The sequence below is a fragment of the Balaenoptera acutorostrata genome, chromosome 16 (assembly GCF_949987535.1).
Source record: "Balaenoptera acutorostrata chromosome 16, mBalAcu1.1, whole genome shotgun sequence".
NCBI classification, from domain to species: domain Eukaryota; kingdom Metazoa; phylum Chordata; class Mammalia; order Artiodactyla; family Balaenopteridae; genus Balaenoptera; species Balaenoptera acutorostrata.
Genome location: NC_080079.1, coordinates 11,597,139 through 11,612,492, shown reverse-complemented (window position 1 = coordinate 11,612,492; position 15,354 = coordinate 11,597,139). Strand labels below are relative to the sequence as shown.

At 45.7% G+C, this 15,354-nt stretch overlaps 2 protein-coding genes and 1 pseudogene across 5 annotated transcripts in view; 1 reads left to right on the top strand and 2 right to left on the bottom strand.

The window, feature by feature from the left end:
- Positions 1-349, bottom strand: part of MCMBP (minichromosome maintenance complex binding protein) — a 70,578-nt gene extending 70,229 nt beyond the window's left edge. For both annotated transcript variants that reach the window (XM_057530345.1, XM_057530346.1), the window contains exon 1: positions 4-349. In XM_057530345.1, the coding sequence (XP_057386328.1) occupies positions 4-61 (58 nt within the window). In that variant the 5' untranslated portion in view covers positions 62-349. The remainder of the gene's footprint in view (positions 1-3) is intronic.
- Positions 350-7,701: 7,352 nt separating this feature from the next.
- On the bottom strand, positions 7,702-7,953 carry LOC130705071 (metallothionein-I, hippocampal-like; annotated as a pseudogene).
- Positions 7,954-11,256: 3,303 nt separating this feature from the next.
- Positions 11,257-15,354, top strand: part of SEC23IP (SEC23 interacting protein) — a 40,953-nt gene continuing 36,855 nt past the window's right edge. For 2 of the 3 annotated variants that reach the window (XM_007173194.2, XM_007173193.2), the window contains exon 1: positions 11,257-11,487. In XM_007173194.2, coding sequence (XP_007173256.2) covers positions 11,325-11,487 — 163 coding nt within the window. In that variant the 5' untranslated portion in view covers positions 11,257-11,324. The remainder of the gene's footprint in view (positions 11,488-15,354) is intronic. The other variant, XM_007173192.2, reaches the window with a different exon arrangement.

Genomic DNA, 15,354 nt, shown 5'->3' with positions numbered 1-15,354 from the left:
CACCGAAGAAGCCCTGCACGATCCCCAGCGGGTGACTGAGCCAATCCTCCCCACAGGGCATCTCGCAGACGGGCCGGAGCCGGCGCGGCCCGGCGTCCCGCGCCGCTGCTCCTCTTCGCTGGCTCGGCCGCTTCTCGCCCGCGCCCTCCCACGCAGGGTGAGCCTCGCGGCGCGGGCCGCCCGGCCTCCCCGCGCCTCAGAGAACGGCGGCTGTGGCGGCGGCAACGAGGCGCTGCCGGAGACGGGCAGGTGGCGCGTGCGGGCCCCCAACCTCCACTTTGCACAATGGCGGGAAATAGGCGCCGCCGACCGCGCTGCCTGCGACCTGGGTGGAGCTCGCGCGGGGAGGGGCGGCGGGAGCGCGCTGCGCGGTCCCGCGGCGGGGAGGCGGGGCGCGCCTGCTGGGGGGAGGGGGGCGGGCCGGGGAGGGGCGGGGCCGCGGCGGCAGGGCGGCCGCCATCTTAGAAACGGGCGAAAGGAAGGGCAGGCGTGGCCTCGGGATCCGGAGCCCGGCGTCGCGGGCCGAGGGAGGTGTTTTGGTGGGTGTCACTCTGCAGGATCGAAGGGGGAAACTCCCGAGGTCCGGTTTATACATTTATAGTGCGAGGCCTTGCACAGGCTTTGCAACAGCCCAAAAGCACAAGCCCAAAGAGACCTCAAAGTTATCGCTGGGCAAAATTAGAGTGTAAAGCAGCCTTTGGTGTCCGCCCACCTCATGGCGTCCTCTTGGTGCCTTTTTTTTTTTTTTTTTTTTTTTGCTGATGGCAACTCTTTTTTCTGGTTCCCTGCCCGAAACCCTATGTAGTGACTTTACTTCAGCTGGATCAAGTCTTACCCCACTGAGGAAGGTGTACATTTAGATAAGGGGGACTTTGAAAAACCCCAAGCTCCCTTTCTGTCATCTCAGGCACTGCAGAGGGACTAGTTCCTAATTGAGAGGCAAGTTCATAACTGTGAAAACATACCCTGGCCTGTGTCTGCCTAGAAGCCGGAAACAGCCGAGGAGCTTTGGCGAGGTTCCTACAGGACGTGTGTGTCAGGACACCCTCAGAATGAAGACGGTGGCATCAGCACACACAAAAGATCAAGTCAACAGTAACCTTTGAATGAGGAAATTTGGGAAATATGCAAGTTCTGTAATGAAACAGCCCCTAGGCCTGGAATATATCTGAGAAAATCCCAGTCTCATCAGCTGAAATACGGCGTATTAACGGAAGGATCTGAATGGAGTCTAGAAAGTGGGGAGCTGGAGAACCTGAACTCAGGTCTCAAGCCTTCCTTAGGGCAAAAGGGGTTATTTTGTATCTGTCACCGTGAACCGATTACATTCTGCACCCGGTATCCAGGGGTGAAAGTTGGTTGAATCCGCAGATGTGGAAACTGCAGGTATAGAGGGCCGGTCACCCAGGGCCACTGTTCTCTGCCATTTTATATAAGGGACTTGAGCATCCACAGATATCCGTGGGGTCCTGGAACCAACTCCTTGCAACTAATACCCAGGGATGACTATGACTGGTGTACTGTATCATACCTGTGGCTCTGGTGAGTTTGGGGAAGCTGTTTCAAATTTTTGGCATTACCACCACTTCTTTCATTCATTCATTGAACAGAGGGGGTTGCCAAGTCCCTAGTATTGAATGGAGAAACCCCCTCTTTAGCTTTGTGGCCAGTAATACACAAATTAAATATATGTCATGAACATCTGCTTTTATTTATTAATTTATTTAACTTTTTGGCCACGTGGCAGGGCATGTGGGACCTTAGTTCCCCCACCAGGGATCGAACCCCTACCCCCTGCATGGGAAGCACAGACTTTTAATCACTAGACCACCAGGGAAGTCTCGAACATCTACTTTTAAATTGTGATAATTTCAGATTTACTTTATATGAAATTGCAGCTGGATACCAATTCAGCAGTGGCTAGTAACACTTAAGCTTTTGGTTTCTACCTCTGTATTCAGTTATTTGTAAGCAAACAATTGCTCAGATTTTACTTAAAGAGACACTGTGATTCTACTGAAATGTAATTACTTTATAATGTGAATAATTTCACCCTCTAATTTTCCTGTGGCAAGATGTTTTGACACTACTAATAGTTATGAAAATTTAAAAGGCCAAGGGAAGGTCCATGAGAGTACTTCTCTATGGCAAGTTTTCTCTTCCCACCACTGGTAATCACACTTCTGCCCCCACCCCAAGTCCGTATTTTTAAGGAGGACATTACGTAACCCTGTCTACAAGTAATTACCGAAGGCATTGGAAATACTGGGGTGAAAAAGGGAGATACCATCCCTGCCTTCGTGGTACATACGGTTCAGTGAGAGACTTATTACTAAATAACTATTCATTTACAACCATGATAGGTGCCAGGCAAGAAAAAGTGAAGTTCTATAAGAGGAATGAACAGCACTATGTATTCTAGTGAGGGAGACTTGTGGGGAAAGGATCCTTCAGGGATTTCCTGAAAATGTGACATTTACACTGGGACTTGAAAGATAAATAAGAGTTAGCTAGGTGAAAAGTGTGAGGGAAAAGTGTTCCAAGCCTTAAAGCTAGGAAAACAAAAACTTGAATAGAAAATTAAAAGAATCACAATTTATTGCATGACATGGCTATCAATAGTGTTTAAATAGCATAATAATGTTACAATTTGAATATTAATCTAACCAACATTATAATTTTTTAAAATATTTTTTTATTTATTTATTTGGTTGCACCGGGTCTTAAGTGTGGCAGGCAGGCTTCTTAGTTGTGGCATGCAAACTCTTAGTTGCGGCATGCATGTGGGATCCAGTTCCCTGACCAGGGATCGAACCCGGGCCCCCTGCATTGGGAGCCCGGAGTCTTATCCACTGCACCACCAGGGCAGTCCATATAATTTAACTTTAGGAGGCTAGAGGGATGAGGATATATAGGATTCATATATGTGATAAGGACAAAGAAGACCAAGAAGAGCAAAATCCTCATCTTTCATCTGGGAAGTCAACACATAATGCAAAGGAGAAAAAAAGGAACAGAAGTGACATGTAATCATGTTAATTTAAAAATATTAGAAATACAGAAAGAATCAGCAGAAAGAATTGAATGTAGTTGCCTCAGGATGGGGTAAAAGTTTCTTTTAAACATTTGCTTGTTTTCTATATACTTATCACAAATTCAGCCTCAGCTGCACTAAAATTTCCACCAGATCCTTAAAGCAATGATTTTGGTATTTGTATGCTGTCTTGTTCCCCGGCACCTAGAACAATGTCTGACATCATAGATGCTCAATAAATATTTGCTGAATGGATAATGCACACTTTCCATCAATTGCCAAATCTCCTCTCTAGATATTTAGACACATCAGGTATTTTATATACTTTATTTTCTTGGACATCTTTCCCAAAGCCCTTTTTCCTATTCCAATCTGGCCTTTGTTGCCTTCTACTTCTTAGGATCTTCTACCACCATTATCCTAACTCTTGTTTAGGATTCATCTGTTCATTGAGACTTTGAAAAAAGTCTGTTCTCTCCTTCCAGGGCTATATAAAGTTTTCCCAGGGAAGAACTGCATTTCCTAGCTACAGAAGTGTAGCTGAGGTTGGTTGCCTGGCTAGGGACTACATTTCCCCGCCTTCTTTGATGCTAGGTAGGGCTGTGTGATTAGGTTTACCAAAGAAACATGAGGGAATGTGACTTCTGGAACTTCCACTTCAATTTCTTAAACCTTTGGCCCTGGATATGTTCTTTGCTCCTTCCTGATGGATGGGATGGTGATTACTAGAATGACCTTGTGCTAAAGTCAGCCTGGATTTTTATAGGAACATTGCATTCCGAGATCTCTTTCTTAACAGCTGCTAGCATTACTCTAAATAATACCAAAAGTATTATCAGAAGTGGTGTGCTGTCGTAACAAATAGAAAATAATGTGGCCCTAGTTTCGTGGTTGGATAGTGGATGACAATAGGTGAAAGACAAAATGCCTCAGGCAATGAAGGAGATGATTTTATTCAGCCTGTTGCAATAGGGAGAACACGCATTCAGGACATTTTTAAAGAAGAGGGGTAAAATTTGAGGTTTTATAAAACAAGGGAGTCATTGAGGATGGGGAGGGGTGAGTCTTATTTTGGAATGTGCAAGAGCAAGGTGGTCCTTTACAGTAAGCCCTTTCTTAGAATACTAAAGGGATCAGGAATTTTTTTTTTTTTTTTTGCCTTGCCCCCATGACTTGCAGGATCTTAGTTCCCAGACCAGGGATCGAACCTGGGCCCCTGCAGTGAAAGCGCCGAGTCCTAACCACTGAACCGCCAGGGAATTCCCAAGGAGGAATTTCTTAACCATTTCTGTTTTCTGGGGAGTGAAGGAAACAAATAGGAAAGTTGGCACTCATCAACCAAGTCCTGACCTTTGTGAACCAATTGCTCTACTGTCAGAGGATACAGGTTCTATTGTTAAATATGGTCTGGCCACTGTTTGTGTATTCAGTCTCTCAGATATACCTTGCAAGCCACGTATGTAACTTAAAAGTTAAATTTAAAAAAGTAAAAAACAGGTAACACTAATTTTAATAAAATATTTAACCCAACATATAAAAATATTATAATTTGAACAAATAATCCATATGAAGACTATGAATCTTTTTTTTAAATTAATTCTTCAAAATCCGGAGTGTATTTTACACTTATAGCACATCTCAATTCAGACAGCCACATTTCTTTCTTTTTTTTTTTTTTTTTTAATGTAGGTGGAAACGCTTCAATTTAGTTTTCTTTTTTTTTTAAACTTTGGGTTTATTATTTATTTATTTATTTATTTATGGCTGTGTTGCGTCTTCGTTTCTGTGCGAGGGCTTTCTCCAGTTGCAGCAAGTGGGGGCCACTCTTCATCGCGGTGCGCGGGCCTCTCACTATCGCGGCCTCTCTTGTTGTGGAGCACAGGCTGCAGATGCGCAGGCTCAGCAATTGTGGCTCACGGGCCTAGTCGCTCCGTGGCATGTGGGATCTTCCCAGACCAGGGCTCGAACCTGTGTCCCCTGCATTGGCAGGCTGACTCTCAACCACTACGCCAGCAGGGAAGCCCCAGACAGCCACATTTCTAATGATCAATAGCCACAGGTGGCCACTGCTACCAGATTAGGCAGCATAGGAGAAATTGGGGCCTTCCAGGATTGGAAAAACCAATCAATTCGGTATTCAAACCCTAGGAGGATTCACTCAAAGGTATTTTCAAGGGTCCTTTAAGACTTCTCAGGTAAACTAGAGAATCTAGCCCTGTGGCAAAGATCAGATCAAGGTTGTAGCCTGGTTTCAGATGACCTCAAGTTAACCAGCGTTAGGCTGAGAGAAAAAAGAGCTCAGGTCAGACATGGAAGTTATTGGAAATAAAAAACCAGGAGCCTGGCCTGAAAAAGTCTGCAACTGTTCAAGCCTGAAAGCAAGTCTCAGGCCCCAAACTCATACCAACAGGAAGTAAATTGCCAAAGCTGTACAGCCCCCAAAGAGGACATGCTTCCCAGTGCTACTTAACATATGGCCTTGGATGACCATGGTTAAGGAGAAACCCCCCAGAGGGCAAAGCCAGGGCCAGGAAGAACTGTGGACTGCGGAGTTATTTACAGAGGACCAAACCAAAGACAGTCAGGACTAACCACAAACATTCTCCACTGTCAGGGCAAGGAGTATTTTCAATTTATGCCTAGCAGGATTCAATTATTTCTATGGAACCGTGATTACTGTGTTTTCCATTCCTCTTTTTTTCCCAGTGGGAGTCTCCATTGCAGTTACCCGGTGTTTGCTCCACAACTGTCTATTGGGTGTCTTATAGTCGTAGCTCCTGAGGAACCACATCCAGACTCATTGGAACGGGCTGAGCTGCCTAGAGATCCTGGACTTTTAAGCTGGATGAAGCTGGTTACCACCCTTGGGGCATGAGTATGTTCTATTTGGGAATAAGGGTGGGTACATGATGGCCAGAGGGACAGACTGCCATGGCAATTGCCATTTGCCCACCAAAATCTTCTTCCTCCATAGTTACAGAAGTGTAGTTACGATGTGGGTACCCAGGTGGGGAGTGTATTTTCCAGCTCTTCTCGCACCCGAAAGGAGTGCGTTTTGTCGAAGTTCACACTAGTGGAATGTGAACAAAAGTGATGTGTGCAACTTCTGTCTCACTTGTTAAGATGGGACATTTCTCCCTGAACTGCCCTGACCCCTTCCGACTTCCTTGGGTGGCAACAACTTGAGCAGCCTCAGAAGCCCCATGTTGAAGACAAAAGCTGGTCACCAACATGTACTTTTGTGTGAGTGAGACACGAACATTTGTTTGAGCCCTTGCATTTTGGGGTCTTTTTGTTTGGGAATTTGCTTGAATTCCCCTGTACACCTGTGTTGGATATCATGTTACCTGCATCCCCCATAGGAAGACTTTCTTAGCCTTATTCTTTTATTTTTGGTGGAGCAAGTCCTTCATATTTTCTTAGAAAGTGTGCTTGAGAGGGGTATTTTGGGAGCTGAATTTCTTTGCATTTGACCTGTTTTTATCCTTCTGGAACCTTAAGGGATCTTTGTCTCCAATGCTCCAGTATGTATGTTTTCAACTATTGTGCTGGGTACCAATTAGAAACTTGTATACTTCATTTCTGGGAATTAAAAAAAATTTTTTTTTCCTTGATGATTCCCTCCCCTGTACTTTCTGTCTCTCTTAGCAGAGCTCTTAAAATTCAGATATTGGATTTTCTTGCATGGCAATCTAATTTTCTTAGGTTTCTCTCCTAGCTTCCATCTGTTTGTTTTTTTGCTTTACTTTTTGAGAAATTTCCTTGTATTCATTTTCCTTCTACTGACTTTTTTGTTCCCTAAATATTTCTTTTCTTTTCTTTCTTAAACGTCACCCTGATCTTGTTTCTTGGTTGCAGATCCCTCTGAAGATATTATTGATAGATTTTTGAAAGTTCTTGCCTTCCTGTGTCGGTAATTTCTTCTAAATTGCCATTTCCCGTTCCTTTTGTGGGTCTTATTTGAATCACTATCTTCCAGGTTAAAGAATCTTCTTGACTATGTGGTAATCGTATTTAAAGTATGGGGACTACCTCCCACCTGTGCTTTTTCTGATCACACCTGTCAACCTGACTTGGTGCCCAGCACATCACCTTGTACAGAAAGCAACACAAACCTTCCTCCAAAAGAGTGGCCATTTCTGACAGTGACAGAACACGAGGCTCTTTTCCCACAATTTCTGAATCACGTACATGTGAGCTGATGCCTCCTACATCTCATTTTAAGCCTGGACTTCTTTCTTCAGTTTCAGAGCCGTATATCTAATGGCCGGGCATCTCCATTTTTAGGTTCCAGTTTGTCCTCCTGTTCCACTGTGTTCCCTGAATCAGAAATTAGCACACTTTCCCTTCAGTCACCTGTGTCTCATCCTCCCCGTTCACCAGCCTTGCCAGGTGGAGGTGAGTATGGAAGACAAGAGAGGGTGGCTGTCCCCTAGAGTGTGAACTGTCACGGCTCTGCCCATTTGTCCACTCTTGTATCTCCCGTGTCTGGCATAGGAGCAGGTTCACATAATAAGATTTGCTGAATGAATATCTGAACAAAACAAAAAGCGTGGGGACTAAAAAGGTGATTGGGAGCTCAGAGCATATACATGGGTCTTGCTGGTTTTTTGTCTAGATGAGTTTATTTTCATACAAGTATTTCATGGAAATAGGAATGTAGCAAGCTAGTCAGGGTAGTAGGAAACAAATATTAAGTGCAGGTTCGCACACGTTGTTCTATTTACACCTGGGAGCAGGCTTTCGCAACCTTGGGTGCAGCAGCTGCCCTCATCCGAGGCCCCTTTGCAGACGCAGCCCTGGGCACACTTGGCACATCTCACGGGGCAGCAGGGGCAGCAGCTCTTGCAGGAGGTGCATTTGCAGGAGCTACAATAGGCACAGGAGCCACCAGTGGCTCAGGAGCACTTAGGGTCCATTGTGAGCCGAGCTGGGGCCAGAGGTCCAAATCAGTGACAAAGAAGAGGTTCTTGGGTTAGTGGAGGGTGTGTTCTGGGGCTTGTTGATTGTGAGCTTAATTATGGGGCGATTCTGCTCTGGGCTGTCTCATTGGGAAACCCAGATGTAATTCTCTCTAGATCTTTTATTCCCTGACCCCAGCAAGATGCTTCTAATCTCCTGCCTAGAGGTTGAAGACCCGGCAGCTAGTGTTTTTGGAGCTGAGTGAAGAAACTGGGCTGGCTTTGTGGAACAGGGTGTTTTATTACTCAGTATGTATGTATTTGCTTAATCTTCCTTTTGTTTTACCCTCTCCAGAAGGGAAAACTCAGCCTTTTTCCTTTAAGGGGGATGGTCAATAGTCCAGTTACTGAGAGTGGGGGAGGGGATCTGTTTCTTAAACAGTTTTAACCAATCCTCCTAATTATAGGACCTCTCTCTTCCACTGGACTGCCACTTCCAGAGGTGCCTGAGGTTATCAGGTCCTAAATCTTTTGGTGATCCTGTGGTGCAAATAATGTTGCCTTTGAGCTTCCCCCATTACTGGTTTGCTAAATCATCTACTACTTGCCTATTTTTTTGGTGCCTTCCAAAATCTTGTTGCTGCCAAATCTTCTCCCATTCTCCTCATCCTTATGGGTTTATGCCTAAAAAAAACAAGCAAATCCATCTGTGTTTTCCACAGAGCTTCAGGAAGAAGAAAATGAAGATACAGCTGTTCAATCTGACATCTTTCCCCGGAAATTACTCCTATTTCTGTTCATTCCTACTCCAATCGCTCTAATTTGAGCCACCATCATTGCTCAGCTGGTCCACTGCAGCAGTCTGCCAACTGTTCTTCCTGCTCCCGAGGCTTGCTCTTTCCTTATCTATTTTATTACACTGAAGACAGAGTGAACTTTCTACAGAGCAAATGTTATTTCTCCACCTTCCTTTAAATCCTTCTTTCAGTCTCTTTTGCTTTTAACTTGTAAGGACCCTGTATCATCTGGCCTTGGTCTACTTTTCATTCTTATCTCCCAGTTTTCTCCCAGTTGCTCACTAGGCTCCAGCCATGCTGTAACCCATATTTCTTTTAACATTCAAATATGGCATCTTAAGGTATCCCTACATACTGTAACTTTATCTGTAATTGTCTCTCACCACTTCTTCCGGTCCCTCTCCTCCAAGCTTTTCCGGTTAACTTCTACTCATCGGCTTTCAGGTGTCAACTTTAATATTTCTTCTTCAGGAAAGCCTTTCATGTCACTCCAGACGAAGTAGGTCCTTTGTTGATGGTCTGATTGTTCTAAATACTTGCTACCCCTCCCCTTAAAGGGTTACACCTCCCTCTCCTGATGGTGTCAATATTCCACACAACACACTTTGAGAAATTCTACATTATTACTTTCATCACACTTTAGTTTATTGTTATTATGTGTTTAGTTGTCTGTCTTCCTGACCAGATTATAAGCTCCAAGAAGGAAAGGTCCTGTGTCTATCTTGTATACCATGGTACCCCCAGTGTTTAGTGTACTGCTTCGACCACCCGTAGTAATGACAAAGACCCCCTTGACCAAACTCTAGAATGGCTACCAACAGCTTAAGGCCATGTCCCCAGGATGAACCCTGAGGTTCAGGTTAAAATGCCTGCCTGAGAAAGCTCAACACTGCCAGGAGAATTTACTGTTTCTTCCAACCCAAAGCAGGTGATAGGCATATAGGCCCTGACCCTCCCTTAAAGCAGTTACTTTAGAAAGCTTGCGATTATAAATCCTTTCTCCACCCCTTTGGGATATAAATCTTTTGTCACCCAGAACTGCCTTCTCAAGGACCTGAGAGCTGTCTCCTCCCAGCCTAGTGGGTACCTTGCTCTAACTTGTACCACTGCATGTCATAAAGATATGAGAAGTTAATTTCTGCTCCATATAAGTGCCAATTAACAAACCCGGTCACATGGACCAACACCCCTTGGCACTCTTCAATGCCTTTGCCTTAGCACACGCCAGTCTTTAAAATCTCCAGCCTTTTGTTTTGGGGAAGTTCAGTTCACGACGAACCCACTTCCTTAACGCAATAAAAATCTATCCTTATTGGTTTAAACTAGTATCTGGCTTTGTTTTTGTTTTGTTTTGACAGTAAGCATACTAGTTGTTTTATTAATAAATAAACAGATACTATATAGGTGTGAACAGCTGGGGGAGAGGGTAGTTTCATTATTTGAAAGCTTCTTTTGGGTTTCTTCTATCCCTCTCCCACCCTCCAAGAAGTTGATTATCTGTTATTTTTTCTTTCATAATCTCTATGTGAAAGATGACAATTATATCCAAATTATCCATAGTGCATTTTAGGATTAAACTAGTCAGATTATTTTACACAGGTGTAGAAAACTATTAAAAAAGTCACACGCCTATTTAAATTTTTTTTTTTTTTATGGCTGTGTTGGGTCTTCGCTTCTGCGCGAGGGCTTTCTCTAGTGTGGCAAGCGTGGGCCACTCTTCATCGCGGTGCGCGGGCCTCTCACTATCGCGGCCTCTCTTGTGGCGGAGCACAGGCTCCAGACGCGCAGGCTCAGTAATTGTGGCTCACGGGCCTAGTTGCTCCGCGGCACGTGGGATCCTCCCAGACCAGGGATCGAACCCGCGTCTCCTACACTGGCAGGAAGATTCTCAACCACTGAGCCACCAAGGAAGCCCCCACACGCCTATTTTAAATGTCAATTCCCTGGTTTCTCTTTTAAACTTTTTTTTCTTCCCTGTGGCTTAAAAACTTCAAAAGTTCTACCATTTCTATTTCTGGGTGAATGACAAGAGTTCAATTCAGTCCAAAACGACGTGGGCGCGTTAGATGCGGGTGTTTGGTTACAATTGGTGAGTTTGGCTAGACTTAAGCTGCAAATGGCCCACACACCTTTTCCTCCCTGTCTGCAGCTAGCACTCTGATACCTGCGCCTGCGGGCTTTCGCTGTTCCTCCAAAATTTTATCTAGTTAGACGCTTCTGTGGGTACTTTTAGGAAGCCTAGAGAGCCCCCCGAAACCCGAGATTTTCAGTGCCGATTCGTACTTTGATTCACAACCAGCAGCCCTCCCTCTCCCACGCTTCAGCCCCAGTCGCGGCCTCCACCTCTGCCTCCCGTCCGGCCCCGGCAGTGGCCGAGGGTGTCACGTGCTAGGAGCCGGGCGTGAAGCCTGCGCCGCCATGTTGGTTCCTGGCAGCCTCGTAGGAGAAAGCAGAGGGAGGCTGACCAGCCGTCCGGAGTTCCGGCCCTTGTGCGCAAGTGCGGAAGTGTGTTGGCCCCGACCGTGACCGGTTTCCGGCTGGTGGTTCCGCACCGGCCCCCAGTAGACGTGTAACGGAAGGTGGGCCGCAGCCATGGCTGAGAGGAAACCTAACGGTGGCGGAGGCGCCGCTTCCACCTCCTCGTCGGGCACTAACTTACTTTTCTCCTCCTCGGCCACGGAGTTCAGCTTCAACGTGCCCTTTATCCCAGTCACCCAGGCTGCCGCTGCCTCGGCCTCCCTGCTCTTGCCTGGAGGTAGTAAGGAGATGAGGATCCGGTGGGGCAAGTGTGTGCGGGGAGGTGGGCGGGCGGCGGGGGGTGGCGAGGGTCGGACGGGAGGTTTTCCTTGTGCCTGGACCCGACCCTCTGGTACCTTGCCAGGGCCATCAGTGGCCAGGTTTGAGTGGCCTGAGGACTTTGGGATGTTGGGGACGGGGGCCAAGCTCTTCGTGGAAGAAACTGTTCCCAGTGCTGGACACTCCTCAGCTGGCATTCCACAGATTTTTGTTGAACACCTCCTGGTGTGCCAGGTGCTTGCAGGGAATGCAAAAAAATTAGACAGTGCCTCCTCCTCTCCTAGGATACTGTAGGATATCTCTTAGGATAGACACGTAATATTTGCAAAGTAGAGGTACAGAACGCAGCCATCTTTCAAGGCGGTGCATCATTTTCTCTAAGGAGCCCTTGCTTGTTCTCAAGTCCCTACTCCTGTGTGCACCTTAGCACTTTGTACATATCTTTATTATTGTCTAGGGAGATTGCTTTTTAACGATTACGTGGCATAACCCAGAGCTGGTGTTTAGGAGCACAGACTGTATTTCAGCCCTAGCCCTGCCAGTAACTTGCTGTGTGACCTCAGGCATGTTACTTTACCTCTCTGTTCTTCATTTTCCATAGGGGCTGTGATGAGAAGTGAACTGACTTTTGTAAAGCACTGAATATAGTGCCTGGCACATAGTGTTATATAAATGTTTGTGAAATAAACATGTCTGCCTCTCTATTTGGACTGTGAGCTTCTTGAAGTTTGCAGCTATAACTTATTTACCTTTTTATTTCTAGGATCTTGTTTAGTGCCTAGCACATAGATCCTCAGTAAATGTTGAATATTTTCCTGTTGAATAATTTATTCTTGTTTGGAGGACTGAGGAAAGTTTCATGGAGAAGTGAAGAAGGGCAAATCGGAGACAATACATGATGGTTCCCCTTCCTTTGTGTTATGTTTCTTCTTGGTACTTATCACCACCTGACATGTACAAATATTTGTTTATCTTTTTTTAAATTTTTAATTTATTTTACTCTTTATTTTTGGCTGCATTGGGTCTTCATTGCTGCGCGCGGGCTTTCTCTAGTTATGGTGAGCAGGGGCTACTCTTTGTTGTGGTGTGCGGGCTTCTCGTTGTGGCTTCTCTTGTTGCAGAGCGCGGGCTCTAGGCGCACGGGCTTCAGTAGTTGTGGCACACGGGCTTAGTTGCTCCGTGGCATGTGAGATCTTCCTGGACCAGGGATCGAACCCTTGTCCCCTGCGTTGGCAAGTGGATTCTTAACCACTGTGCCACCAGGGAAGTCCCATATTTGTTTATCTTATCCCACTAGCATGTAAGCTCCATGAGAGCAGGAACTTATGCCTAGAATAGTGCCTGGTATGCTGTAGACCGATTTTTCAATAGAAACTTGTTGAATGAATGAAAGGGTGGTAGTCAGGAATATGTATGTCTTGTTGTGATAGTGTGGCTGAAAGGTTCACCATTGCCATTTTTGGTGGAGGACTAGCATGGCTAGAGCAGAATGCTTTGGGAGGTTGCAGGAATAAATAAGGCTGTGCATGGGGTTTTCATGTCATCCTCTGCTTCACAGATGTTTAGTTCATGCCCATCTTCCTTGCTATATAATTTGTTTGTGTCTGTTACTGTCAGTAAATGCTAAACATCTTCATTGCCAAGCACAGGATAACTTACCTGTCTTGAAAACTATTGTTTCTTGGAGATGGTTTATTTATTTATTTATTTATTTATTATTATTTAATTAATTTATTTATTTATTTATGGCTGTGTTGGGTCTTCGTTTCTGTGCGAGGGCTTTCTCTAGTTGCGGCAAGCAGGGGCCACTCTTCATCGCGGTGCGCGGGCCTCTCACTATCGTGGCCTCTCTTGTTGCGGAGCACAGGCTCCAGACGCGCAGGCTCAGTAGTTGTGGCTCACGGGCCCAGTCGCTCCGCGGCATATGGGATCCTCCCAGACCAGGGCTCTAACCCGTGTCCCCTGCATTGGCAGGCAGACTCTCAACCACTGCGCCACCAGGGAAGCCCTGGTTTATTTTTTTAATAAGAAAATTAATACTTTTTAGAGCTAAAATTCTGTAACAAATATTTTTCTACCTTTAAAAAAGATTTGATCATTAGAAACCCATTCAGATAATTTCCAGAGACAAAAGGAGAACACATTGGAAGCAACGGTTGGAAGCAACGGTTAATCATGTCAGTGAAAGAGACACATAGGAAGCAATTTCATTCATTCCACAAACCTGGATTGAGCAGCTTCTGTTTGCCAGGCCCTGTTCCTGATGTCAGGGAGACACAGAGGAGCAGATAGCATTGCCCTCAACGACTGCACAGTATATACAGACACAATGTACCCAGCTGTGTAAGTAATTGTGATATAGGTTTATGATGGCTGGAAAGAGGGATTGATAGGCTGCTGTGAGAGCTGTGGCTGTCAGGCTGGCTGACCAGGGAGAGGACATCCCTCAGGCCTTCAGGACCTCACAGAGGAGGCAGTTCTTGAGCTGAATATTAAAGGATACATAGAAATTAGGGAGTCTGGGGAGACAGACATGTGAGAGTCTGGAGGTGTGAGAGAAACCTGCTGATTTGGTGGGATTTGGTGGTAGGTGCTCACATTCTCTCTCCCTCCCCCTCTCTTTCCCTCTCGCCCCGTCCCTCCCCCCCTGCACCCCTCCATGTGACTAGAGTGAATGCAGGGGAGTGCTTCAAGTGGTCAGCAGGGCCCAGATCATGAAGGGCCTCAGACACCACACTGAGGAGTTTGTAGTTTACCCTGTGGGGTGTGGGGGGTGCCCTTGAAGGGTTCTAAACAAGGTAGTGGGATTAGAGGTGTGTTTCAGAAAGACTGGAGTTTTCTGAGATTGCACCAGAGTGAAGCTGACCGTGGCAAGAGCGGCCGATCTGGAAGCCACTGTGAGTCAGGCAGGAGCCGGTGGCACTCTAGCCCTGGTCAGCCACGCTGGGTGTGAAGAGCAGGGAACAGATACGAGAGGTTGTTACACCGTCAAATTGTTGGGACTTAGTGACTCAGGGGGGTCCAGGCTGTGCAGTGCAGAGTCCCCTTCTCTTTGTTCAGTTTCAGCCCCAAGACATAGCACCACCTGGCATATAATGGATACTGTGTACATATTTCTTTAATGAGGATCTGAATGATTAAATGAAGGGTGTGAGAGAGAGGGAGCGGTCTGAGAGAGCAGGTTTCTGGTTTGAGTGTCTGGATGGATGTTGGCAGACATCTGTTGAGGTTAGTGAGATGTGTAAACGGAGCACATGAAGGGGGACAGTTAAGATGACAGATTCAGTTCAGGCTTACTAAGTCTGAGGTACATGTGGCTGAACCTGCCAAAAAGTATTGAGGAGGCAGTTGGAAAATAGGTTCTGGGACACATAAGATCAGTCTCAGTTTGAGACAGAGTTGGGAGTATCACACGTATACAGGTGCTCATTAAAGTTATGGGTCTCGATACCAGATGTGTCCACATGTAATTAGAAAGTGCCCCTGAGGTGAGGCTGGCAGCTTGTTGAGATCAGTATTTTGTTTGTAATTGATGCTAATCAGAAAAAAGTTTCTTGGATCAGGTTGATCCCAAGTTGTCTTAAAGGATGAAATATACCACAGAGGTTTTTTCCTCTGTTTTTAGATGTTAAGACATCAACTAAGAAATCTGAGTCCAAGTGAGGTTCATGTGACTGAAAAGAGAGGGTAGGAATCAGAAATGTATCAGAAAAGTAGAAGGATATAAGCAGACAGGGGGCCTTGTGCAGGAAGATACTTTTAGTTACAAAGAAACAACTCAGAGGAGTATTTTGAATAGTGGAGTATCTCAGTTAAATTGATGTCT